This window comes from Camelus dromedarius, chromosome 21 (assembly GCF_036321535.1).
Source record: "Camelus dromedarius isolate mCamDro1 chromosome 21, mCamDro1.pat, whole genome shotgun sequence".
NCBI lineage: Eukaryota > Metazoa > Chordata > Mammalia > Artiodactyla > Camelidae > Camelus > Camelus dromedarius.
Genome location: NC_087456.1, coordinates 6,168,898 through 6,195,835, shown reverse-complemented (window position 1 = coordinate 6,195,835; position 26,938 = coordinate 6,168,898). Strand labels below are relative to the sequence as shown.

General features: G+C 53.7%; 1 protein-coding gene, 1 long non-coding RNA gene and 1 other non-coding gene across 7 annotated transcripts in view; 1 reads left to right on the top strand and 2 right to left on the bottom strand.

The window, feature by feature from the left end:
• PIK3C2B (phosphatidylinositol-4-phosphate 3-kinase catalytic subunit type 2 beta) overlaps window positions 1–26,938 on the top strand; it is a 61,225-nt gene that overhangs the window by 9,788 nt on the left and 24,499 nt on the right. The window contains exons 2-13 of one of the 5 annotated variants that reach the window (XM_031438771.2): window positions 6,861–6,973; window positions 10,806–11,826; window positions 15,067–15,167; window positions 15,791–15,945; window positions 16,157–16,277; window positions 19,146–19,257; window positions 19,430–19,509; window positions 19,893–19,956; window positions 21,325–21,471; window positions 22,126–22,159; window positions 22,991–23,186; window positions 24,219–24,341. In XM_031438771.2, the coding sequence (XP_031294631.1) occupies window positions 10,894–11,826; window positions 15,067–15,167; window positions 15,791–15,945; window positions 16,157–16,277; window positions 19,146–19,257; window positions 19,430–19,509; window positions 19,893–19,956; window positions 21,325–21,471; window positions 22,126–22,159; window positions 22,991–23,186; window positions 24,219–24,341 (2,066 nt within the window). In that variant the 5' untranslated portion in view covers window positions 6,861–6,973; window positions 10,806–10,893. Of the gene's footprint in view, window positions 1–6,828; window positions 6,974–7,057; window positions 7,233–10,805; window positions 11,827–15,066; window positions 15,168–15,790; window positions 15,946–16,156; window positions 16,278–19,145; window positions 19,258–19,429; window positions 19,510–19,892; window positions 19,957–21,324; window positions 21,472–22,125; window positions 22,160–22,990; window positions 23,187–24,218; window positions 24,342–26,938 lie in introns of those variants that run through there. The other 4 variants (XM_031438770.2, XM_031438768.2, XM_064477099.1 and 1 more) reach the window with 4 other exon arrangements.
• On the bottom strand, window positions 344–450 carry LOC116148732 (U6 spliceosomal RNA). The gene has a single exon (XR_004132300.1). It is a non-coding gene; the product is annotated as a U6 spliceosomal RNA (small nuclear RNA).
• LOC135318778 (uncharacterized) lies at window positions 8,981–17,582 on the bottom strand. The gene is made up of 3 exons (XR_010377101.1): window positions 17,447–17,582; window positions 10,415–10,557; window positions 8,981–9,127 (listed from the first exon to the last, which is right to left on the bottom strand). It is a non-coding gene; the product is annotated as an uncharacterized LOC135318778 (long non-coding RNA).

The window sequence follows — 26,938 nt, the reverse complement described above, 5'->3', positions numbered from 1 at the left end:
ACTGTCAGGACCAGTGCCCCCTTCCCAGTCCCCCCATCTAGGTATCCCCTTTCCTGGACACTGAGAGGCCATCTCAAGGAGGATCTCATTTCTCAGTTCCCTCTTAGGGCCCTGCATCCTGAGTGGGCTTTCTCCTTTGACCTGAGTAAGACAGAATCCCTGGTGCCTCCCCAGGTTGTGTCCTTGGCTGACCCTCAGCAGGATATCCTTCCGGTCTGCTACCAGGAAGAGTGGAGTGGAGCTGCGTGACCCCTGCGGAAGGCCGGGGTAACAGCAGCCAAGGCCAGGGGTTGGAGGGGTCAGTGTCTTAAAGGGACAGGCTGCCTCGTAGGCAGCACTTTTTTTTAATACACAATGCTTCATGAATTTGCATGTCATCCTTGCTCAGCGACCATGCTAGTCTTCTCTATACTGTTCTAATTTTAGTGTATGTGCTGCTGAAGTGAGCACCTGGGTGGGGAGTCTTGTTTCCTGGAGAGGGGCAAGAGAGCCCTGGGGCTCAGGAGCTAGGACCAGGGGAGGCCATGGGGAGGCAAGGCTTACTCCGGAGATCCTCTTCCCCTACCTTTTAATGGATCATTTTTCCTGGGGCTACTAGAAATTTCCCTTACGTCTTCCAGATTCCCTTAGCTTGGGCACCCTTCTCCTCAGACTCTGCTTTTTAAGTGCACGTGTCCCTTGGAGAGACTAACACTTTGGCCTCTGACACCCCTGGGTAAATTAGTATCAGATGTCTGTTGGTGAGTTTGTTTTTGTATGTTTTTTTTCTTTCCTCCCTGGGCTGAAAGATGAGGGCTGCCTGAGACCTGACACCCCTTTCCTTTCCCACCCTGGTCTATGGGACCCCAGGGCTTCTCCATTCTGCCCTGACTTAGGAAATAACCAGCTGCCCCTGAGGCCTGCCAGAAGCCAGGTGGCCTTTGGGCGCAGGCCCTCCTGGGCTCTTCTGCCCGAGTCTCCTTCCTGGCATTCTCGCTGCCTGGTGCCCCCTTGGCTGGCCGAGCCTGTCCCTGGCGCGCTGGGACGTGGGCAGGGAAGGGCCTGCTTGGGAAGGCCCGGAGCTGCCCTTGGAGCCTAGAGGCCCTGTTTTTCCTTTATCTTCAGCTTCCTGTCTACTTTTCTCAGCTTCCTTTGCCAGTGACAGTAAGACTGTCACCTCACGGTGTCTAGAACCTCGTGGTGTCCAGGCTGGCTTTCTCTCCTGCCCTCAGGGAGCCGATGAGGGAGTGAGTCCGGTCGAACCCTGTGCGTGCTCAGCACACACTCTGCCACTGAGCTGCACTCTACCCTCCCTAGGGATCTTCTTTCTTCCTTTTTAAACAAATTTTTATTTATGTATTTTGGGGGGGGTAATTTGTTTTACTTATTTATTTTCAGTGGAGATACTGAGGATTGAACCCAGGACCTCACGCATGCTAAGCGCGCTCTCTACCACTTGAGCTATACCCTCCCCCCGACCCCAGGAATTTTCTTGATTTAAGGTGTTAGCACTAATTGAAGATGGTCTCTGTTATCAGACAACATGTCAAGATGGCTGATTTAGGGACTGTGGTGGCAGAGGGACAGTGGGCGGGGCTTGCGGACAGTAGTGCAGAGCCTCGTCGCCTCCAGGAAGGAGGGAAGGAGCTTGCCCTGGGCACGGTGTGGGGGCTGGGCTTCCGCTCCTCCGAGGTCCCCATGGACGACTGGCTCAGCCTTTTTCCCCTTGGCTTCCTTTTACCCTCCTCCAAGCCAAGCAGGTGGCTGTCAGCTGCGAGTAGCCCACTGCCCACACAGCCTGGCCTTGCCCACTGGCTCCTCAAGGCAGGCTTACAGGCCGTCACCCCCACACTTCCCACTGACAGCGCCACCACATGGGGGCTGCTGGCTCCACCTTCTCTAATCTGTGTGTAGGATCATTGTGGGGACCAGTTCCCTGCGTCCTTCCCATCCCAGGTTCTAGCGAATGAGGGCCAGGTGTGTCCTCATGGGGCGGGGCACAGGGCTGGGGCCAAGACTGTTTCTGAGTATCAGCCCAGTGGGTCTATGGGCCCCTCCCAACTCTGCCACGGCTTCACTGTGAGACCCAGGCGAAGTCGCTGACCCTTTGTGGGCCTCGCCCCACTTATCTTTAACAGACAGGGGGACCCTGTCATGGAGAAGAGAGATAACCTTTCAGATGTCTACGAAAAGGACTACCAGAAAACAACCAAAGAATTGTTATAATTGAGTGAATTGGAGATACTACGTAAAAGTCAGGGTGTTGATCCCCAGCAAAGATGTCATTCTTTTGGGATACAGTCTCACTGGCATTATTCAGTAGACTGGTTAGTTTGATGCCTCTGTAGTTACCCTGAGATCCCCGTCCACTTGCCTTGGGGTTGGGCCATACTTCGAAGTGTTCCTCAACACTGCCTCCTTTTTTGGGGGGAGAGGTAATTAGGTTTATTTATTATTTATTTTAATGGAGAGACCAGGGATTGAACCCAGGTCCCTGTGCAGGCTCAGCAGGCATTCTGCCACTGAGCTGCACCCTCCACTCCTCAATGCTGCCTCCTACTCCTTGCAGACTCTGATGGGTGAGCCCCGCCCAGCGTGTTCAGACGAGGAGTCTGGACCAGAGCCGTGAGGCGGGGCCGCACTGCCTCTCACCTCCTCCCCCTGTGAGCCCTCCAGGCAGAGCAGAGCCTTGTTGGCATGTTGTGTCCTCGCTTTGGTGCCTCTTTGGTGCCTCGGCTGGATGGGAACAGCTGTGACCTGCTTTCTGGGCTCTGCTTAATGGGCTGGCCTCCTCCAGGGAGTTTTCCCAGCCCACACAGGAATCCTGGAGAACCGGATTCCCAGGGGCATGAGCTGGGGAAGCTGGGCTGGAGGTTCAGCCGGGGGTGACAGAGGCAACAGTCTGGGTGCTGCAGGAGCCCTTGGTTTACAGGAAGCAAATGGCACCGTGAAGCAACAATGAGAACAGAGCAGAACAGATGTGGAAAGCGAGGGCTAGAGAGGGCTGCTGTGTCCCCATCGCCGACTCCACTCACTTCCTCCTCCCAGAGGGGCTGCCTCTATACTTCTTGGGGTCTACGGTACCTTCAGAGAGGCTGAGGTTTCCTGGATGTTACTGCTTGGAAACGTTGGGTGGTTTTTCTCACGTGGGTGGGCTGGTGTGAAATTTATCTGTGAAGAAGTTTCCTCAGGAGTCCTGTCAACTGGAGGCCAAGATTACTAAGCGAAGGCCATCCTGGGAACGCCTCTCATCCTCCGCCACCCCATCCCGCTGCCTTTCTCTGGAGGCCAAGGAAGCTGAAAAAGTCATTCTTAGCCACCGCGGTCCTTGGAGGGAACCTGGCTGATCTCAACCAGAAGGGCTGGCCCTTGGGGCTGCGGTGGCTGGGGGCAGGGGAGGAGAGAGCAGGAAGTATGGACCAGACAAGGGAGATGTGGCTGCTCTGGCTTCTGGGATGATTCCTGGGTTAGAAATCCACACACTGCCAAGACCTTTCTTTCCTTCTTGCCAAAGGTTCCATTCAGCTGATTGCCAGCTCCTGGTCCTGGGCCCTCCCATCTAAATGGTCAGCTCTAGGAAGGAAAGTTTTGAGAGCCATGAGCTGCCTCATCTCTTCCATTTCTGACTCTCTTTGTACTCAGATCCCAAATCTGCAGGGTGTGTGCTAGGAGGTGTGATCTCCAGGGATTCTGTGTGTGTGTGTGTGTGCGCGCGCACATGCATGTGCATGCACGTGTGTGCACACATGCAGACAGAGTCAGCTGCACGGAAGGTTTCTGAGCCAGGACAGGGGACTCAAGACTGTAAATGCAAACTCGACTGGTGTAAGTGTGTCACAGACTCCTGGTACCTGTCTCTCTGCTCTCTTAGGACCCAAAGAGCTCTCTGTTAACTCTTGTGTCCACTTTAGCTTTAAATTGGTGGAGAGTCCGGGGTAGGCCCAGGAAAGAGAGAGATGGAAAGAAAGTTCCAGTAGCAAAGACCGAACCACATGGGGCAGTTTTAATTTGGCCAAGAGGATGCTAGAGAGGGGCTGTATGACTGGGAAGAAAATGCGAGCAGTTATTTTGAGTCTCCCCACATGTGGAACTAAGTGAGAGCCACACAGAGGGGACGCAGGTTAAGTAAGAGAAAGGCTCTGTTGGCGCGTGTGACTTAGCAATGGGCCTGACATCAGAGAAGCTCTCAGAGCTGTGTGAGACCTGTAGGTTTTCAGTACGGAAGCAGGGATCAGGTGCACATCTGTGTGAGGCAGGGAGCTGACCTACTTGACTTCTTGTTATAGCTTTCACTGGAGGAGTCAGATTCCTGGCCCAGGGCACGCAGACGTCCCTGCTGGAGCTGGGGCTGTGCAGGGGGAGAGGTGGAGCAGGGCAGCAGGGGGTGCAGTGAGGGGTGCGGGATGGGTCCCTGGCTGCAAGGCCAGTGGGATTTGGGGTCTGGGTAATTGTGGATGTTGGACGTGCATGGGGGAAGGGTCCTCTCTGAAGAGAAGACTCTGGAAACCAAAGGGATTAAGTCCTTGTGGCCTCCAACCCCTTGACCCATTCTGTCCTGAAGGAGGTACTGAAGGTCCCTTCCTAGAGCAGTCCTAGAACTGAGTCATCTTCCCTTAGTAAAATCTAGAAGGCTGGGGGCTTGAGACCCTCCATATTTTTTTACCACCTTTCTTAATAGCTCTCCATTTTCCCTGTGCAGTGAAGATGGGCCAAGACGTGCAGGGTTTCCCGTTTTGTGCCCCAAAGTGGGGACTGAATTATTTATGGCCACGGCTGTCACTTTTGCTAGACCATACTCCCTGGAATTGTGCCATGGTCTTCTGAATACTTCTGAGTCTAGCATGGCACCTGGCACATAGCTTGTGCTCATTGCCCACTAGAATCCAGCTCTGGGGCTCAGGATGTAGGGAGATGACCCAGACCCATTAGTCTGTCTGTCCCAAGTAGAGCAGCTCTGATACGGTGCCCTCCAGCAAGACGACAGGAAGCCCTCTCCACCTACAGCTGGTGTCATTGCTGGTCCCAGGGACCCCTCCCTTTCTGGCACTGGGACTGCACAGAGCCTGCTCACTGGAGGGAGTGCCCTCTCCTTTGACTTTAAACCATTGTGTGGCTCTGCCCTGACCCCATTTCCTCCCCCACTGACCTCTAGTCATCTGTTGGCCGCTGTGTGGACTGAGTTTGGTGCCTGGTGCCGCTTAGACCCTGGCACTGATCTGCTCGCCAGAAGCACGCCCTCTTCCTTCACCAGCTGACTGCCTGGTACTCTTTGGGGTCCCTGTCCCCAGTTCCCTCTCATCTTCCTGGGAGTTCCAACAGTTCTAGTCTGTGGTGTCAAACCTGGCTGCACATCTGAATTGCCTGAGGGGCTTTGAAACGTTCAAAGTCCAGGGACCCACTCCACTAAATCGGACCCTCCAAGAGAGAGGCCAGGAATTATATGTTTGAAAAACTTCCCAGATGACAATGGCAAACATTTGAATATTACTGTGTCAACGTTAAATTTTGTGGGTGTGTTAAAGGCATTGTGTTTACACAGGAGAATGTCCTAGTTCTTTAGAGATTCAGGCTGAAGTATTTAGAGGTGATGTGTTTGCATCTTTTTAATGGTTAAGCAGAGAAAGACAGAGCATGCTCAGATGTGGGGAAATATTAACAATTAGCACATGCAGGTGGTGCATGCAGTGACCTTTCAGCCCGTTTCCATCTACCATCTAAGAGGTGGATGCTAGAAGAGAACATAGGGCCACCAAGGCGCACAATTCCAGGGGGCGCCATACATGTGGTTCTCTTTGTTGTGCTAGAGGATGTCATTCACGGAGTGAAGTGTGTGGGTGCTCCATGGAGTTGTACGACGCCGCGGTCCTGGCCCCAGCCTTCTCTTCCTGCGTGGGGTATGGAATAGCCAAGACCCAGGCCCTCAACCACCGAACTCTTTCCTGGGACCGACCTGGATATTTGCTTTTTTTTTTTTTTTTTTTTTTTTTTAAACAGAATCCCTAGTAGCCCTTGCAGACTAAGGGAACAGAGCAGTTTCTAACTTGTCAACCCAGCAGAGACTGGCAGGGAGGGAACTGAATTGGGGAAGAGAATGGGGGAGGCAAGAAACATGAGACTCTGATTCCTAAAATACTTTGTGTCTCCCCACCCCTTCTGGAAGATGAAATTCAGGGCTTGAGTTCTTAGGGGAAGCCAGTGCCCGTTAGCTGCAGGTGGTTGGGACTGGTAGCTCCCGCCTTCCTCTTAGCCTCTCTGGATTGGCCCTGTGCCTGGCTGCTGCTCTGAACCTTCACTCCACCTTAGGGGGTGGCTCTCTGGTCCTGGTCCTGTAGGGGATATTGTCTGTCCTACCTCCTCAGCACGCATCGTGCGGCATAATTGAGCAGAACACTGAACCTTCTGGGAGGCGCAGCTGCCAGCACGGCCCGGGCTCATGATCTGTCAGCCGGCCACGCCTCCTCTGCATGCCTGACAGGCAGTGGGGTGGCACCCTGGCCGGGAGCTGGGGGACAGTGGTTAGAGAGGGGTGGCTCAGCTTTCCTCCTGTGAATTCCAGGCTGGGAAGGGCCTCAGGAGCTGGGCCTTCCTTCTCTTTGCTCCCAGGGATAACTGTGGCATTCTGTGGCATTCTCTGCGAATTTTGACTGGAGGGAATCAGTAAGTCAGAACCGAGGAATCCCAGGGCTGGAAGGCACTTTGTGTGGTGGTCTTTTTTTTTTTTTTTTTTTTAATGGAGTTACCAGAGATTGAACACAGGACCTCGTGCATATTAAGCATATGCTCAATCACTGATCTACACCCCTCCCCACCATTTGGTGGTCTTGTCTATCTGCCCACCTGCCTTTACAGGTGCTAAACCTAGCCCAGTCCTACCTTTGCAGGATCCCCAGGGAAGGACACCACCTGCATCCAGACGACCCACCTCCACGCCTGAAAATTCTCACCATCAGAAAGCTCTGCCCTCGTATCCTGGTTCAAGTTCAGTGGAAAACAGGTGATTTGGGAACTTGAGGAGCTTCGTGGCAGGTCCACACTTAATAATTTTGAATGAAAGATTTTAAGACGATATTTGAAGATTGCTATTGGGAGCATAAAGATGGGGACCTTAGTCCCAGCTGGGGGTTCAGAGAACCCTTCCCGAAGAACCTGATGTCTCAGCACAGTTTGAGAAGTTGGAGGCACACAGGCAAAGAGCACTCGGCAGTTGGGAAGGGCGACCCGGGAGCAGGAAGATACTGAACAAGATCGCAGAGGTACAAAGTACATGGGAATGAATGTACTGGAGATGAGAGGAAGATGAGGGCTGATGATAAAGACCTTGTTAAGGAATCAGGTAGAGAGCCTTTGAAGGGGTTTAAGCAGAGAGTGAGCTTATCAGATTTACCCTTTACAAAGAGCCCTCTGGCTGCTCTGGGGAGCAAGCTTTACAGAGGGAAAGATCAGTAGGAGAAGGAACTGTTAGAAGGCTATTGTGATAGCCCAGGTGGGAGAAGATACGGGTTTAATTAGGGCAGCAGCAGTTAGGGTGGAGGGGAGGACTAGATTTGGGGAGCATTATGGGGAAGAGTGGGCAGGCCTTGATTGGATATGGGATCCAGGAAGACGGTAGGGATTCCTAGCTTGGGTGGTGCCACTCACCGAGGTGGGGGGCCAGGAAGGAGGAGGAGGTGGTGGGAAGGAAATAAGAAGGTGCTAGTTCAGTTCTGGACATTTGGGGTTTGAAGGGTGGGCATGTAAACTGGAGCGGAGAGACATTTGGAACCATCAACATGCGTGGGGCATGAGTGGGAGACCAGAAGAAATGAGACTGCCCAAGCTGGGGGTGTCATGTTAACAGAGGCTGAGAATGGAATCCTGAGCCAGCGCCAGCATTTCAGGGGTGGACACAAGAGGGACAAAGATGGAGGTGGAGAGCAAGAAAAAGTAGTGTCCCAGAAGCCATGGGAGCCAGGGGTAGAGGATGTAAGGAGAAAGGGAATGGTCTGAGAGCCAAATGCAGCAGCAGTGTCCGGGCAGATAGAAATGTCTGTGGAGTTGGGTCGCCTGGGCGTTGTTGCTGGAGCGTTTTAGCGGAATGTTGGGGGCAGAAGCCAGACTGTGGTGAGCTGAAGAATAAATAAGACACTGTCGAGAAACAGCGTGTCTTCGGCTCTTGTGAAGTGTGGCTGGGAAGGGGAGGAAGCACGGGGAGGGTATTCGTTGGAGGACGAAGTCAAGAGAAGGTGCTTAGGGTGTAGGTTTTTTTTTTTTCCTCTTCTTTTTCTTTTTAAGGCTAGAAGAAGCTTGGACATGTTTATGTGCTAAAGAGAGAGGCCCAGTTAAGGATGGAGGTGAAGATACGGGAAAGGGAAGGGAAATTCGTGGAGCGTTATCCTGGAGGAGACCCCATGGATGGGGGCAGGAGCACAGGAGGGTTGTCCCTCAGCACGAGGCGGGAGCCTGCTTCCCCTGAGACCAAAAGGAAGAAAAGGAGGCTGAATGCAAGGGTGGATTTGTCAACGGGGAAGAGAGGCAGGACGTTGAGAAAGATCATTTCCTATGGCCTCAGTTTTTCTCTTCACAGTGGTGCCTGGCTAAGGCCAGTCTTACTACTCTGCTTGTCCCAGCTCAGGGCTGAAAATCCACAGTCCTTCGCTGGATTAAAAGGCTTAAGCTCAGTCTAACTTTGAACGTTTATCTAGCATCTCCCATCTGAAGCACTAGGCCCTCCTTTTCCTGGGCCCAGTTTCCCATCTGTGGGTGGCCAAGTTCTGAGTATCTCCATCTGTTCATCTGATTCCTTTAAAGTTCAAGTAGCAAGATTCCTTCTTACTATCTGTGGATAAAAAGTAATCGGTAAGGAGCTGTTGGAAGGTGGAGAAACTCAACAGGCAGAGCAGTCAGCAGAGACCCACTTTGTGTGCCCTGAAGCTGGGCTTGGGCTCTTCTGGTTTTGGGAAAATACCTCCTGGGACTCACTGAGCCAGCCTGAACCTGACGGATGTACCAGGGCCCCGGGAGGGCACCTCAAGGGAGGGGATGCTGTTCTCCAAACTCGTTTGGAGTCTGATGGAACTTGCCACACACGAATCGATCTAAACTTTTTTCCTATTGATGTTTTCAATTTTCTCATCATAAGGAAGGATGTGCTTCGTATGTTTGTTACCTGCTGGGTAAAGCAGTACAGCAAAATGAAGACTTGTTGATAATTTTAGGAAATCCTGAACTTACCGGCAGCCAGTGCAAAGGGTCAGAAGTGTCTGCTTCACACTGTCCTGCCCACCCCAACCTAATCTGAATCACACGCACGCGCGCATGCACACACACACACACACGTCCATGGTTCTCAGCTTCTGCTACAGACTAATTTTCCAGGGAGTTTTTAAAAATACCACTGCCCTACCGCAGACCAATTAAATCAGAATCTCTTGAGAGTACCAGTAATCTCATCAGTACTTTTCAGAAGTTCCCCAAATGCTTCTTTTTTTTTTAATGGAGGTACTGGGGATTGAACTCAGGACCTCGTGCATACTAAACACACACTCCACCCTCCCTCACCCCCTTACCCCCAGCCCCCAGCATTTCTAATATGCAGCCAGGGTTGAGAACCACTGGGCCAGGCTAACATGGTCATTACAACCATGCCCTCACTGCCTTTTGACAGGGGTCCTAAAGGAAAAGGATATCAACACTGGAGTCAATGAAGGGGGCTGCTTGCGGCCAGATGCACCTGGCCTGAGGTCCTGCCTTGCTTCTGAGGGCCAAGACCCCCAGGCCTCACCTGTTGGCAAGTCTTGTTTTATTGATCATACTGGTTTATTTTGGGAGGACCTTAGTGCATTCTGAGTACTTGTAAGGTCTGTTTCATAGGACCTCATTGTGCTTTTCATTTTCAGCTTTACTGAGGTAAAACTGACATGCAATAAATTGTACATATTTAAAGTATGCGATTTAAGTGTTGATGTAAGTATGTACCCGTGAAACTGTTAACCGCAATCAAGATGGTGAACATTTTTATCATCCCCAAGTTTCTTTATCCTCCTCTGTAACCCATCCCTCTTTCCACCCCTTCTCAGATAGCCACTGACCTGCTTTCTGTCACTGTAGATTAGTTTTCATTTTCCAGAATTTTATATAAATGGAATCCTACACTCTCATACTCTTTTGTCTGGCTTCTCTTCCTCAGCCTAGTTATCTTGCGATTCATCCATGTTATTACATGTTATCAGCAATTCTTTCCTTTTTGTTGCTGAGGAGTATTAAATTGTGTGGACATATCACATTTCTTAAATCCATTCACCTGCTGATGGACATTTGGGTGGTTTCCCTTTTTCGGTATTCAAATTAGGCTGCCATGAACATTCATGTGCAAGTCTGTGTGTGGATATATACTTTCATTTTTCTTGGGTAAGGAACCAGGAGTGAGATAGCTGACTCATATGGAGTGGATGTTTACCTTTCCGAGAAGCTGTTTTCCAAAGTGGTTGTACTGTTTCACATTCCCTACCAGCAGTGTGTCCTCTTTAAATTGACTGAAGAGCCTGTCTCCATCTTTTCCTCTTAGCTGACACAAAATGACTCCTTCTTTCCTCAATGTACCTGTGAGCAAGGTGAGGATGGAGTTAGGGACCAGAGACAGAAACATATATAGATGAATGGAAGGGTGGATGGATGTAATAGATAAATAAAGTTGTCTTGGTGTCTTTTTCCCTCCATCTTTCAGTTTCTTTCCATCTTTAGTAGGCACTCAAGAAACAGTCAGTGACCCAGATGATATAACCCAGTCAGATTATTCACACATCTCTTTTTGTGGCTGAATGATTGATATCTTTATCCCTCACCTGCAGGTGCCCAGACACCATGCCACAACCCTGCAGACCTGACATTGCCAGGAAGTAGAAGACTTCCTTGTCTCCTGTGTCCCCCATCCTCACCATGTCTTCGACTCAGGGCAATGGGGAGCACTGGAAGTCACTGGAGTTGGTGGGCATCAGCCGCAAGGAGCTGGCCATGGCCGAGGCCCTGCAGATGGAGTATGACGCTCTGTCCCGGCTTCGGCACGACAAGGAGGAAAGCAGAGCCAAGCAGAACACAGACCCCTCTCTCATCAGCTGGGACGAGCCCGTCCTAGACTTCTACAGCAAGCCAGCGGGAAGGCGGAAGGACCTCACGCTCTTGCGCGGTCTTTCTGGCTCTGATCCTACCCTCAATTACAACTCACTCTCCCCACAGGAAGGGCTGCCCAACCACTCTACCTCCCAGGGCTCGCAGCCTGGCCCAGATCCCTGGCCCAAAGGCACCCTGGCTGGAGACTATCTCTACATTTTTGATGGTTCAGATGAGGGACTCTCTTTGTCCTCAGGACCCGGGGACACAGATGATTCTTCCAAGAAACTGTCCCCACCTCCTCTGCCTCCTCGAGTCTCTATCTGGAACACTCCTCCCCTGCCTCCCAGAAAGGGGTCTCCCTCACCCTCCAAGATCTCCCAGCCCAATGACATCAACACTTTTTCTTTGGCCGAACAACCTCCAGGCAAATTGCTAGGGCAAGAGATCCTAGAAGAGGAGGAGGAGCCAAGAGGTGGGGGTCCGGGGCGCCTCCTGGGCTCTGTGGACTACGACGGTATCAATGATGCCATTACACGGCTCAACTTGAAGTCAACCTATGATGCAGAGATGTTGCGGGATGCCACCAGGGGCTGGAAGGAGGGCCGGGCACCGCTGGACTTCAGCAAGGACACCCCTGGAAAACCCGTGGCCCGGAGCAAGACCATGCCCCCCCAGGTGCCCCCCCGCACCTACACCTCCCGCTATGCCAACCGAAAAAACTCAACACATGGCAAGAACCGCCGGATTTCTGCCGCTCCGGTGAGGACCTTGTGTTTCTCTGTCCCCTTTCCCCATGTCACTTAGAAACAAAGAACAGCCCCTCCTCCTGCTTGCTGTTCCACATCCACATCCGCCCCACACTCACCCCTTTGGGCCTTTCCTGCCCTCTGCCTCTGACCCTGGGCCCCCGGGCCCTGATGCGGGAGAGGCAGAGGGGTACCAGTAGTGATGTGGCTCCTTTTCCAGCCAAGTTTTGTGTATCTTGGCCAGATGGCTCTTCTGGGGGCAGGCATCCTGGAACCCCAGGTCCCAGTGTGTGTCCATTCCACGATGTAATGATGAGCTGGGGTGAGGCGATTGGGTGCCTTGGTGACTCTATGCCCAGTGGCTTTGTGCTCTGGAGTGAGTTGCTTCTGCTCTTTGACTTTCTGCTCTGCCAAAAATGCTGCCTGGTGATGGGGCCTAATCATGGCATTAACTGTTTAGTGCTCGCTGAGTCCCCAGACCCCGGGTCAGACCCCTCAGCAACCCCGCCTAACGGTCCACAGCACACAGCCCGGGTCCCTCTCCTCCCAAAGCTCGATTGTCCTCCTCCGTCTCTCTTCTCCCTCCTTCTGTCTCTCTCTTTCTTCCTCTCTGGCTCTCTCTGTCTCTCTTCTTCTATCGGTCTCTCCTCACCCCTTCTCTGACTCTCTCTCTCTCTGTCGCTGTCTGTTTCTCTCCCCCACCCCCTCCCTCCATCTCTTTCTCTTTCTTTTACTGTGATAAAATATACGTACTATACAATTTACTGTCTTAACCGATTTTAAGTATTCTGTTCAGTGGCATTAAATACAGTCACGTAGTTGTGTAACCATTACCATCATCCATCTCCTTTCACAGTGAAAATATTTAGAAAAAAAAATGCAATATGACATTAATTACTCTTATCAGGAGATAGTATAAAATAGCAAAATCTCTACATAGAAGTGTGGGGTGGGCTCCAGGACAGGCCTGATCTTTTTCTGGTTTAAAAAGAGCCAGCAGCACCTCCATAGGTGGGACCTGAAGCCTGCTTTGTGTTTAACCTTTGGGCCCTGGAGTCGAGAGGCACCCCCCACAGCGGATGACTTCTGTCCTGACAGCGCTCCTCCTCATTCCATCCCTGTTTCCTCCTTATCCATTGTCTGAGGGACGCTGGGGCTTTCCCACCTTGTGTCCCAGCAGTTGGGATCCTTCACAACTCTGGAAAAACCACGTGGTCCTTTCTTCCTGTGCTTCTGCTGAGAGTCTCCCAAAGCAGAGGCAGCTCCATGGATAAGTCACAGCTCTAGAGCACAGGGCCTTTTAAAGGCCCTTCTCGGAGAGGTGGGGCTGATCTCGCTATTTATAGGGACTGGGAGATTCCTGTTCCGCACAGCTGGGCCTGCTCGCCACCCTACCGAATCAGGCCACCCTGGTAGGTGGTCACCCCTGTGCCTCCCACTCCTGCTCCCTGCCCCCTTCCTTCCCCCATCCCCTGTGTGTTATCAGAGTTCTGGGAGGGAGCTTGGTCCAGAGTCTCCTTGAAGAATCTGGGGCAAAGCAAAAAGCCCTGGCCAGTTCTTAGGGGAAAATGCGGCCTTGGTCTTCCCCATCCCAGCTCAGTGCAGGGGCTCATCCCACCAGGAGGGGGTACCCCTCAGTCCCTCGGCCTGTACCACCGCCCCGCCGTCGCCGGGCTTCCAGCGGGAGGGTGCCTCCTTGTCCCCGGCCTGCAGAGCCAGCTCTGGAAATGGTTGGCTCCAAATGCCAGCCTGGTACCCCCACTGCCAGCCTCTACCCGGCAGACTCCCCCCACCAGCATCGGGCGATGCCACCAGAGCCTGCCAGCAGGGTGAACGTAAGTGGCTTTTGTTTTCTTATGGAGCCAGTGAGTGGCACTGAAAGAGCATGAAAATGGCCCTCAGTCTCCACTCTCTTCTCCACGCCCCTTGCCTTCCTCTCCTCTCTCTGTCTCTCTGTCTGTCTCTCTGTCTCTGTCTCTTTCCCTATCGCTCTCACTTTTGTGGGTTAGTTGCTGACAGTGGTACTATTGTTTTGACTGGGACACAGGCACGAACTTGGCAGAGCCAGGGCCTCACATGCCAACTGGCCCCACGCTGCCCTCCCCTCTCTGCACCCCCTCTGTGCTCACCCAGGGGAGCAAGGCCAATCAGAGGGGGTCACTCAGAGGAAACAATCTGGATATTCAAATGAGGAGCTCAGCTGTTGCCATCTGCCCCCAGTGGGGGGGCGGGGACGATGGCAGGAGAGCCCGGGGCAGGCTGAGAGGTGAGGCGGTGCGTGTGTGTGCAGACCCCGGAAGTGGCCGCTTTACCGGATGCAGGCCAGCACTCCATCCGAGATGTCGCTTCATTCCCTTGGGGTGGCCTCCCCTGGCGGCTCTAAGCAGGCCCGTCAGGCACCAGCTCCCCCTCCACTTCCTCCTCCCTGGGGCTGCACTGCAGGCCTTGTTCGAGGGCTGCTTTAGAACTCCTCAAGGGTGACTGAGAGCAGCTGTGGGGTAGGAGACAGTTTGAGGTCTGCTTTGAGAGAATCCCCACCACCACACACATGTGCTCGGACAGGGAGTGGGGCTCAGGCAGGCTGCCTGACATTCCAGCTGTTCAGGACCACAAGACTCGAGAGCCAGGAGGAGCTAAGCCTTCTATCAGGTTCTTTTCCTACCCGGAAAGCTGCTTTGACACTTTCTTCCTCAAATAGCATTGCCCGGGAAGGGACGTGTATCTGAGTCATCACCTCCATCTATGGACTTTCAGCCCCTCTCCGTGCTGGGTCCCTGTGGCCGGCTGTGGATGTTGAAACTTTGCTCAGGGCCCAGCTTCCCTGGGGACTGCTTGGACAGTCCACTTGCTCTGGCCTCTGGTGGGATGGGGAAAAAATAGCTGTCTGCTCAGCTCCCTGCCATGCCTCTGGGAACATACCCCAGAAAGTCTTGCCTGCAGCCCAGCGAGCCGGGCACTGCCTGACCGGCAGCCTTGAGCATATTAGACATTGGCCCCTCGGGAAGGAGGTTGGGCCACACTCATGTCCATCCCACCCAGGCTTCCAGACTTAGCCAAGGCTTGAAGTCCTCTTTTTCAGCTTGGTTCTTGGTCTCTTAGGAGGATAGATAATCCTGAATTTCCCCTATTTTCTTGTGCGCCTTTCACTAGAAAGCCTTGACACCTAGAGTTAAAGAGTTTAGATCAGGAGCAGCCTATGGGGAGGGGCTGGCATGAGGGGAGAGGCGCTGAGTCAACTACTCTTCTCTTAAAGGTGGGCTCCCGGCCCCACGCCGTCACCAATGGCCATGAGCTGTTTGAGGTCTCAGAGGAGAGAGATGAGGAAGTTGCTGCATTTTGCCACATGCTGGATATGTAAGAGTTAAAAGAATCGGAGGGTTGGGGAGAGTTGGGGGCGGTGGGGAGGAGAGTCACCCCCCCCAACCCCATTCAGAACTTTCTGGGAGGAAGAAGAGCCAGATTGAATAAACCTCAGTTCAAAACTATGGAATGCTTCCTACAACAGGTATTTGCAGGCTTGTTGGAATCTTAAGAAGTTTCACATTTTGGACAAAATTTCATGAAACCTCCATCTAAAAGTCAAATGATTCCAATCTTTTCCAGCTCAGTTGCCCTTAGGAACAAATGCACCCCAGTTGGAGATAAGCGTGTTATTTTATCTGAAGTGAAAAGAGAAAGGAAGTGGGTTCAGAAAACTTTTCCATGGAACTTATTATGGAAAGCTGTGTCATTATAGAACTAACCCTAATGTTCAACTCAGCCTAGGAAAATTTTTGCAACGGATGTGTCTAGACCATGGTTTCCCAGAGCTGCTTCCCCAGTGCCTCCATCCTGGCCTGAAGACCTGGAGGGCCTCCGGGATGGGTGGGGACAGAAGGGCCCTCAGGCCTCAGGGTGGGAGGGTCCCGGCAGACCTCTTCTTGACTGCTCTCTTCGGGAGGCACAGCGAGGGTCCTTCTCACTCTCTTCCTGCACAGCCTTCGATCTGGCTCTGACATCCAAGACTACTCCCTCACAGGCTATGTCTGGAGTGCTGTCACCCCGAGCCCGGAGCACCTAGGGGATGAGGTTAACCTGAAGGTGACCGTGTTGTGTGACAGCCTGCGGGAGCCACTCACTTTTACCTGCAACTGTAAGTTAGTGGGGAGGCGGGGCGAGCATCCCTTGAGGTGCGGCCGGGATGACTGTGTAGCGTCCTTTGGCTTTGATTCCCAACTCCATGCAGACTGTGTGTTGGCCTGGTGATGGTGCTGGAGAATGTCTAGCCAGGGGTCAGGGATCAGGACGACCCCCGTCTGCCCCAGTGCCCCCCATCATTGCTCCCCCTACCTCACCCCTTACAGGTTCCTCCACTGTAGACTTGCTCATCTACCAGACCTTGTGCTACACCCACGATGAACTGAGGGATGTAGATGTGGGTGACTTTGTGCTGAAGCCCTGTGGGCTGGAAGAGTTCCTGCAGAAGTGAGTTGCCTGGTGGGGACAGGCGGGGTGGGAGCGGCACCTGCCTCCCTGGTGGTAGGATTGTGAGGGGCTTCACAGCAGGGTGCTGGGCTCGAGGCTTGGGGCTGGCAGCTCCTTCCCAGCCCCACAGTCAGGGCTCGTGCTTTCTGGGCACACTCTCAGCCACGTCGCACTTTCCCCAGGAGCTCTGTCTTCCAGAGGGGTTGGCTGGCTTCGTGAGCCAAGTCCGCTGTGGAAAGAGCTTGGAGCTGGGATTAGGCAAAGACTAGGTCATATCTGCTTGCAGACTTCTGCATATGGAGAGATGTATGTATGGGGGCCAGGGGCTGAAGGAGGACTGGGAGGAAGCACCCTGGGGAACCTAGGGTTTAAAAATCACAGTTGCTCTCCCCTCCCCCTGCCGTCTAGCCCCCCCCCCCCACCGCATGTGCAGCTGGTTACGCTCCTCACCAAAGGTTCGCCTCCAGCTCCTCTCCATCCAGTGCCCTCTGCAGCAAGCGGCCTCCCAGGAAAGTGTGATGTGGGCCGTAGGCTGCAGTCCCCTTTCCACTGTCCCGGGGCTCTGGAGTGCTGGGGGGAGGGGAGGGGGATTCTACCCTTTAGGGTACAGCTGCTGACTGACTGTAGAATCAGCCAGAGGGCAGCAGATAAGAAAATAGAGATCCGTTTTCCTCCCCAAGCGTCCAGTTACCTACTGCCGACAACCTGGCCCACTTGGAGGAGGCAGACCTTGCGAATGGGGAAAGGAGGGGCTTGTGTCTCCCTGATTAAGTGCCATCACTTTCTCTTCTTCTTACATGCCAGTCTGATTGCATGGATGGTTGACCTAAGGCTGGAGCAGTTCTTGGCTGGTTTCTTTAACCTTAGGGAATCGCGGGCCCTTTCTGGCCTCTGTGCTCTCAACTGGAAAAGTGAGAGAAAGGAAGGGGGCAACAAATTTGTACCGTGCGTACTCGCTTTCCCATAAAGGAATGAAGGGGAGCCTAGACTCAGGGTGTCCTGGCAAAGAGTCCCCCAGGCAGCCTGCCACTCTTGTAAGGGAGCAAGGGGTATAGTGGGTCACATGAACACAACTGGGTTCCAGCTTGCCACTTCTTAGTTGGGGCAACTTCTGTAAAATGTAGTGACAGGTAAATGTGAGAATGACCCAGTGAGCAGTCAATACATACTTGCAGGGAAGGACTGGTCCACAGAGAGGAATGCCTGGGGATCTGGATCAGATGGATGCTGACATTTCCCTTTCAGCTCCCTCGTCCTTGAGCCCGAGTCCGAAGGTGATAGAGAAGCTGTCAGGTTCAGGTTCTGACTTCCCGCCAAGACCTGGGTGGGATGCTCTGGGTGAGGTGGAGCAGGCCGTTGGTCCTGGGGCCATGCCTCTCCCACTGTAACTGGAACGCCCACAGAGGAGGGCCTTCCACAGAGAAGGTCAAGCAAGTCCCCAGGGAGCCTGGGGCCATCACTCTTGGTCCAGGAGCCCCCTCCCACTCAACGGGAAAGCCCAGACCCCTGAGCACAAGACAGCTGCCTTGGATGGAGGTGGAAAGGACCCTCTGGGGGGGGTTCCAGAAAGCTGCCAGCTCCCATGGGGGCCCTGTGTTTCCTACCTACCTTTGCCTAGCGAGCGTGGCTGATGCTGAGGGGGAGTGGCGGATCCAGGAAGCAGGCTGCTCTCAGATAAGAACCTTGAGACAGTCCCAGGGGAGGGTTGGGTTTCCTGCTACCTCCCCCACCCCGCCACACTCTTCCTTCCTCTCAGGGCACTCCCCCTAGACCCGCCCCACGGCCCAGCCTCTCGCACCCCCAGGTTTTGGCTGCAGTTCAGTCTTAGCAGGTTGGGGCCTAGATCAGAGGCTTGGCCCATCCGGGTATGGAAAACCCACTTAAGCCCTAGCTGGACCCAGACTGGCCTCAGGCCCGGGCACCTCTGTCAGCTTCTGCACATAGCCTTCTCCTTTGCTCCTCTCTTCTCCCCTCCATTTCTGGCCTAGATTCCCAGCTCTGCTGAGGAAGGAAGTCCCTTTCCGGCTTCTGTTACCCAGCTGCTGGGACTTGGCCCCGGCCTGCAGTGCTGGCCTGCAGGTGGGACTCACTCTGCCCTTCTCCCGGGTTTCCTTTCTGACTGAGGTGTGACTGGGAGGGAGGAGGGGGCTGGATCACTGGGGGACTCCCTAGGCCCCCTTCTCTGAAACTTGGGGTGGGTTGGGGGGAGGGGGCGTCTCACATGTCCCTTGAGCAGTGGAACTGGCATGCAGGCGATCCGTAGAGATTTATACTGTTATTCACAGTCAGGCAGGACCCACAGAGGGAGGTGAGAAGCAGAGCTTTGATGGGCTTGAGGGTGACAGACCTGGTAGCTTGATGGGTTGGCCTGGCTGGCCCCCGTACCCACATTGGTTAACGGTAATGGTGGAGGTGTGAGACTTAGGACCACAGTGTTGGGAGGGTGTCACCCACTGAGCTCCACACCCAAGTCTGAGCACAGCCTGGCTCCAACGTGTGCTGTGTACCAAAGCCAAGAGAATGGGGTTTAAACTGCCCCTGAGAAGTCTCTCTGTTCCCGACTCCCTCCAGAAGTTCCCACCCTGGAGTGATGAACGGTCTAGGTAGTAAGTACCTAGGAAAGTCAACGTTTGTACAGACCGAGGGTTAAACGCATTAGGTGGCTTTTCTTTAGATGGACCTCTGTTTCTCTCCCCGAGCCCTGCCGCGATATTTCCCAGGAGCCAAGGTGGGGGTGCATCACAGGTACCACCCCTTCACCTCCCTCTTCCCCCTGCTTCCCCCTCCCTAAGGCCAAAGTATGCGTTTCCCTTGCATGTTCCACTGAGTCCCCAGGATGCTAATGGCCTTGTCCCCCTGTCCCACCAGCAAGCATGCCCTGGGCAGCCACGAGTATATTCAGTACTGTCGGAAGTTTGACATCGACATTCGGCTACAGCTGATGGAGCAGAAAACTGTCCGCAGTGACCTGGCCCGAACGGTTTGTGTGTGTGTGTGTGTGGCGGGGGTGGCGGGGGGCAGGGGTAGGTGACTGCACAGGGATGGAGAGGTAGTGAGCAGAGGGCGATATGGAACACACTGGGTGGGCGTGGGGTGGGAGCGCTGGGCTGAGATAAAGGCACCACCCCTCTCTGAATACTGTGCTTATACAGGTGAATGATGATCAGAGCCCCTCCACCTTGAACTACCTCGTCCATCTGCAGGAGAGGCCAGTCAAACAGACCATCAGCAGGTGAGAGTGGGTACCATCTTGGATGTGGCCCGAGCAGGAACCTCGCGGGAACCCCGGAAGACATGCTTGCCTTTCTGCCAGGGCCAGGGGTTCTTGCGGGTGTTGGGAATGGGGCCCAAGAGTCTTAGAGGAAAGGATTCCCACCCCAGGGTATGTTGCATCTCCTCCCTCTAGTGCTTTGCCACATTCTCCAGGTAAAAGGTGGCCAAATAGAAAAGACTTGCTGGCCAGCAGTCTTCACGGGACGTATGGAAGGGGTGGGAACCCCTTTAAACCAGCGTCTGACTGCTGAACTGTGGAGAGGGAGGGAGAGAATGGCTCTTCTGGTACACTGGGTCTGTCCTGACCTCTCCCATGACTTTTTCCTGTCCCCAACTTCCCAGGCAGGCCCTGAGTCTTCTGTTCGACACTTACCACAATGAGGTGGATGCCTTCCTGTTGGCTGATGTGAGTACAAATCCTGGGGCTGGCCCAGCTCCCCAACCCCCCGCCCCTCCCCTCGTGCTCTTGGGGGTCACCTAACACTGAAGGGGTCTGGAGCAGACACTGAAAATCTATTAGCAGAACACTCTTTTCATCCACCTCACACATGGGCAAACCAAGGCTGCCAGCTGTTGGGCAGCTGGCAAGTGTGTGTAGGGGGTTCTCCTCTGTAGAAGTAGGTCAGGAACCGTGCCCTGATCCTGTTTCCAGACCAGGGCATTTCCAAAGCTCAGGGACACAGAGTTGTCACCCCAGCTTCTGTACTTGAACACGCACGGGAGTGCGCCTCCCGTGAGCAAGACCCGGGAACGTCTGCTCTGAGAGGCTCTGACGTACTGGTGTCGCAGGTGGAAAACCAGGAGGTAGAGGGTCCCAGGGGTAGGGAAGGGCCAGGACTCCCCTCACTTGGATTCACATGGAGTTTTAAGCCTCAAAACCATGAGAATAAACATTTGCCCCTCATGTTGTGAAGCTGAAGAAAATCAGTGATCTTCAAACAGGCTGTCTCATTGATCCCAGTTAAATGGTAGTCGTCCTTTTAGGGGAATTCAGCTTTGTATCTAGTGCAACCCTCCACTGACTGCCAGAATCCCTTCCTTAGCAGCCTCTGCTTGAACATCCACTGCAATGAGAGGGGCGTTCTCTGAGTACCTTTTGTGCACTAGTCTGGCCCTACGTTAGTGGCTGCTGTGCATACATCAGCTGTTAGTAGACAGAGCAGGTTGGTAATGAGTTAATCAAGGGCTCCCGGAGAGTGATGGGCAGCGGGAGTGGGGGCGGGGGCTGGCCAGGAAGGCTTTGGGAAGGAACTTGGAGTTTAGCTAGTCTGTGATTTGCATTTACCTAGGTAATCAGGGCAGGAGCCAAAGTGCGGAGGGTATGGCATGGCCCTGGTGCTGAGATGAGATCTGTGACTGGAAATTCTAGATGGTAGCATGAGAAAGACGGCTGCGGGGCCTCAGTATGGTCTCTTTGGCCCCCTTGCTATTCCCTATGGATTGATTTATTAAAATTGGGTGTCTCTGGGGGAGCCCCTGCATGTGTTTGTACAGATGGTATAAATACACTGTAGCGGACAGTGGGAGGCTGGGAATAAGAGGAGGTTCAGGGAAGATGGCTGAAAACATTGGGGAACCCAGGCATGGCTCCTTTCATCCAGTGGGAGTGACTGTTCACCCAAGCTGGATGTTTGAAAATAAAGCATGGGTACCACTAGTTACTCCTGAGGGTCATGAGCCCCCACTCCTCCCAATCCATTCCTTCGACACTGTGGGTGTGGGTACTGGAGGCTGAGTGCGCTGGCCTGCCGGCCCCTCGTGCTGCTTCCCGCAGGCGGACTTCCCGCTGAAGGCTGACAGGGTGGTCCAGTCCGTCAAGGCCATCTGCAACGCTCTGGCTGCTGTGGAAACCCCCGAGATCACCAGCGCTCTCAACCAGCTGCCCCCCTGCTCTTCCCGAATGCAGCCTAAAATCCAGAAGGTAGCGGGGCCCAGAGCGCTAGCTTGGGGAAGGAGAGAGGAATGTTCACCGGTCCCTGGGTGACTAGGTGTCCACCTACTAAAAGGCTCTTCTGTCCACCCCCATCTTTTATGTTTGAACCTTTAGCCACAGGAGTTCTTGGGAAATGGATACCAAGTGTATCACTTCTTCCTAAGGATGGGGGTGGGCCAAGGTCTGCCCTCTGGGACTGACTGCTGGAAGCCCAGGCCAGCAAAGGCTTTATTCACAATCACCGAGGCACGGCCTCGTAGTTTGCATACCCATCAGGGTGCAAGACTCAAATCCCCGCCCCCCACCCCCCCAAGCCAGGGACTCGGGGACTCCCCAGTGGGGGCTGTGTGCGGTGCAGACAGGGACGGCCAGCCCGATAGGCGCTGTGGTCTGCCGTGGAGCGGCCTGAGGGCTGGAGTGTCTCATGTGGGTGGACACGATGATTGTATCCTTGGTCTGGCTCACTGTCCATCACACGGATCTGGTACAAACTGTTACTTCATCCTCCCTGGGGAACCCCTGCTCCTCAAATTCCGGTCCAGTCTGGTCCAGATGAGCACAGCTGTGAAAAGCCCTTCCTCCAGCTGTGACAGAAAAGGCCGTGGTGCTGAAGCTCCCTTCCCTCTCCATTTTCCCCAATAGGATCTCACCGTCTTGGCTGTGAGGGAAAACCGAGGTAAGGGAACTGCTGTCTTCATCCAGGAGTGGCAGCTGAAAACTGGTCTGTCCAGGCCCCCTTGATTTATGGGTCCAGGATCTGCTTCTGTGTGTGTGTGTGTGTGTGTGTTTTCCTATATGAGGCGTGGACACAGCTGGAGAGCACATTTCTTTCCACAAAATGTTTTCTCATTATTTTTACTAGTTATTCCTGTGCTGTCCCTGGGAGATGGTGATGAGGTGGTGTAAGTGCGGGTGGGCGTGGTGGGGAGAGTCAGCCCTGGGATCCAGATGGGAAACTCTCACTTGGGTCGGTTGTGGCTACTCTCCAGGCAGCTCGTAACCCCTATGTTTCCAGCTCAGAATAGGGCTGGGGAGAGGGTGATGAAGACTTTTTCACAAGGATTCTCCCACAAGTCTTTCAAGCAGAATACTGCCCTATAAAAGGCCCCGGACTCTGGGATTCTTGGTCAGTGATTCCCAGTCTTTTGGCTTTCGTGGACCAAAAAGTATTATTTTGGGGACCAACACAGAATTGTCAGCTTTTATTTTGCCAAGCAATGACATTTTTAAAGAAACTGATAATTATTATTCCCACTATTTCCTAAAAGAAAGGAAATTTATCACTAAAGTAGCAATATGTAAAAAGGACAGTGTTTAAAATTAAATATCTATCATTTCATGAGAAGCTCACGACAAGCTCCTGCTTTTTCCTCATTCCATCACAGATAGGTGATGGGCATTTGGGGTCTACTGTCCTAGGGTACCCCCATCCTAGCCAGTGCCATGGCAACAAGATGAGGCTTGTTGAAGCCTCACGACTTTTCCTTCTGTCGCCTTCCTTCTGCAGAGAAGGTCGTGGAAGCCCTGACAGCTGCCATCTTGGACCTGGTGGAACTGTACTGCAACACGTTCAATGCAGACTTCCAGACATCAGTGCCTGGGAGCCGCAAGCATGATCTGGTCCAAGAGGCTTGCCATTTCTCTGGGCCTCTGGCCTTTACAGTCTATGCCACCCACCGCATCCCCATCACATGGGCTACCAGGTGAGCCCTGGGCTGAAAGCCGGGTTTGACATCGGGTGGCTGCTTCTGTCTGCGTGTGACCCCACGGTCTTAAATTTAGGATCTGTGGCATTGTGGTGTACTGTGGCTGAGGGGGTGAGCCCACTGAGAGGAAGACACAGGTGGGCTGGGACATCCCAGAGCACAGAAAGCCAGCAGTGGTCAGATCTTGCCATTCCCTCTGCGTGCAGGCTGTGTAGGCATCCCTGCCCCCTCCCATCCAAGGCCAGCTGATGGGCTGCGACAGATGGCTGCTTCCCAGATCCGAGTGCATGCCCCACGGCCAGTGACTGCACTCCCCTGCAGATGCACAATGGGAGGAGGTGGGGAGGTGGGAGATGACCCTTTGTCTGCAGTTCCCTAGGCCTGCAGGGGTGGGTGGAGGAGGAGTTCACTTAGTAATCCTCAGAATCTCTTCACGGTCCCCCAGCATCCCAGGCCTGGGGGAATAGGCCTTTGGCTGCACGCGCCTCCACCCCTCCCAGACTCCCTCCCCCTCCCTCCCCCTTCTCTCTTTGTTCCTCACTTAATGTATTCCTCTGGGCGATTGGCGGAGAACAAAGGAGGCAGCCTGGGAAACCAGGGCCTTCTCTGACCTCTTCTGTCAGGCACCTGTCACGAGCCACAGGGACCCCCATGTGTTGGCATTCATGTCAGCATATGTCGTTTTTTCATCCCCCACCCTTCTCACCTGCGCATGCGCGCACACGTGCACACGGTCACCCGGTGGGCTGGGGCTGGCTGTGCGGAGGCTGCATAGCTGGTCCCCAATCAAAAAGGGAAAAAAACCACGGGCTCAGCATGGAACCTGAAACTGGGCAGAGGGATCCACACTGAGTTGCTTTTCCCAGAGCACACTTGCAGATCCAGTTTGGTGTCCTGTTCCTTGACCCCACGTTCTGGTCCCACCAGTCCAGGGGAGTTTTGCCAGGGGAAGTGGAGTTTGGCATAGCTTGGGTGACTGGGATGGGGTTTGGGAGCCAAGCGTCCTGACCTGCGCCCTTTCTTTCACAGCTATGAAGATTTCTACCTCTCCTGCTCCCTCAGCCATGGCGGCAAGGAGCTGTGCAGCCCCCTGCAGACCCGAAGGGCTCACTTCTCCAAATACCTCTTCCATCTCATCATCTGGGACCAGCAGTAAGCCCTCCCCCGCCCCCACCCCGGCTGCAGTGCCCACTGCAGACCCTCTCCGCCTCCTGAATGCCCAGATTCAGTCTAAGAGCCCAGACCTGGATTAAACCAGCCTCTGTCATAACCCTAACCAAACAAGCCGTTCTTACCTCTTGAGTCTCCACTTCCCTAACTCTTCACTGAGGACAAGTTTAATTTCTACCTCTCTGATGAGAAGTGTCCCTAAAGGCTCTTTGTAAATCACGAAGGACCATTTAAACATTAGTTTTAATAATAATTTGTTTTGATCTTGTCTCCCTTACAAGGTGTAACTAGTGTGAGGGAGTCGCATCCTCCCTGACGTTCCCGTAAGAGGGAGAGGGGGCTGTGCCTTCTCCCTTCTAGGTAGGGAAGGAAAGGCTGGAGGGAAGAATAAGGGGCGTGGAGCCCTAGGAATGAGGCTCTATTTCAAGCTCTGACTCTAGTCTTAGGTTCCCTCTGGCCTCTCTGGGCCTCAGTTTCTCAAACTGTGAAGTGGGTACATTTGTTTAACTCAGAGGCGGTTGTGGCACTGAAATGAAATAGGTTATAAACAGAAATATGAAACCACAAGCACAGGGAAGTATTAATCACCGTTTATTAACAGCAGTTTGCTGTCGGGAAATTAGGCATCAGCCAAGCAAAACAGGAAGGAAATGGAGGCAGAGGTGCCTCGAAGGGTGACATGGCTGGGGTTTGTGTGCCCCATGCGTTTTCTGCCCTGTGACCTGTGCTCCCTCCACTCAGAAAACCCCTTGTTTGCTCCTGCTAGCTTCCTTTCCCCAGACTGACTTATCTCTGAGTCCTTATGTGCAGAGCAGGACTGCAACTTCAATATTTGGAGTGTAGATTAAAGAGACTGAGGATGGTCCCCTGGGAGACCAAGGATGCCGAAACAGGTGGACAGAGAGTCTGTGGGAAATCCTGGGAGGGGTGGGCCTTTTACAGATGGACGATGGGGCTGGCAGACCCTTTGTCTTGTCTTCCCACCTTTGTGATTCTTAGAGCAATAACGATGTAAATAAAGTCCTTTAATTAAACAACCACTGGCCAGGAGGGACTCCTTGGAGGCAGAGGATGGCTGCCTTCAGTGGCTCCTGAATTTCACCATCCCTTTGGGATTCTCTGGCTTCAGTTACTACCACAGCCAAGGGAGGGGTGCTCCAGCCCAGGTAGACCCCACAGTTAGCCTTAGACCCCTTTCCCATGGAGTATCGGAGGTATGGAAGCAGCCTGGCATGTCCTGCCTCGGCCTGCCTGCTCTGTAGGTCTCATTCCACTCCCTGTCTGAATCTCTACCTCAGATTCCAAAGGGCTGGTCCCCTGCATAGAGCCTTATGGACAGTGTCATCTCAGTGCTGCCCATCCACATGCCCCATGGGACAGCTCTTGGCACCTTCATGGTCAAGACCAAGGCAGGTGGGAGAAGGTGCTACAATGTAGGGTGCAGTTTGGGTGCAGACATCATCCCCCTTCTTGTAGGTGCAACCTTGGGCAGGTCATTCAACCCAAAATGGACATGGTAATAGGGCCTACCCCGTGGGGTCGTTTGAGAGCAGTTGGGACATTGTAAGTAAAGTGCTTGGCATAGCACTTAGCATGTGATACGTGCTTTCTTCTTCATCATCTTTGTCGTTTTCTTAGCTGGGGGAGCCCTCTCAGTTCCTGTTTGTCCGTTCCAAGTGACTGACACAGTGACTGATGCGTGGGAATATTTGTGCATGAAACTGCTCTGTGTAGAGCCCGGTTTCAGTGCCGTAGCCACAGTGTCACGTAGCAGAAAGCACACGGACAAGGTATACAGACATCGCACAAGTGAAGCTCTGTTCCCCTTTTCACTGATGCAGAGGTTGTGAGTGGCAGAACCAGAACTGCAACCGGCACATCCCAGGAACCCTGCCTGGAGGAGTCAGCCCCTGTGATGTGCTGTTGAGGAGTGGGGTGCAGAAGGGAGGAAAGGGGTCTCTCAGGCAGGGCAGAGGTTCAGGGCTACAGCTAACCTACGGGTTTTCCTAACTGACCCCAGGTGAAGGTCCGTGGGGGAGGCTTCCGAATACCAGATAGACTCAAGGGCTGAGGAGAAGGGGCCCTTGGCTGGATTTAGGTGTTGTGGTTTCAGTTAGAAAGTTTCACTCTCCTTTTCCTCTGGATGTGGAGCTGGAAGCCTCTTCTTGGGTGAAAGGAAAGGGATCAGGACCAGCTCCCTCCCCTCTTTGCCATGGGGTCAGCTGACCCTCTCCCCTCTGCACCAGTACGGGGATCAGCTAACTCTCAAAATAGGCCCGGGAGCCGCGCTCTGCACCCTAGCCAAGCCCTGGCCTGGCATGTCTGCTGGCGGCTGGAGGGGTCCTAATTTTAGCTGTGGGCCCCCAGGGTAGAGGCAGCTGGGACAGAGCAGGGCTCTGCCAGTCTCTGGCGGGAAGGAGGGAGCACCTCACTTAGACGGAGGTTCCCCTGGAGGAGTGCGGGGCAGCGGTGGAGGGAGGCTGCTTGATCATGGAACTGCTAACCTCGAGGGAGGCCGCCCTGCCTCTGTGCCCTCTGGCGTAGAAGCTGCTGGGCCCTGGGCTGGCCAGAAGGGTGTG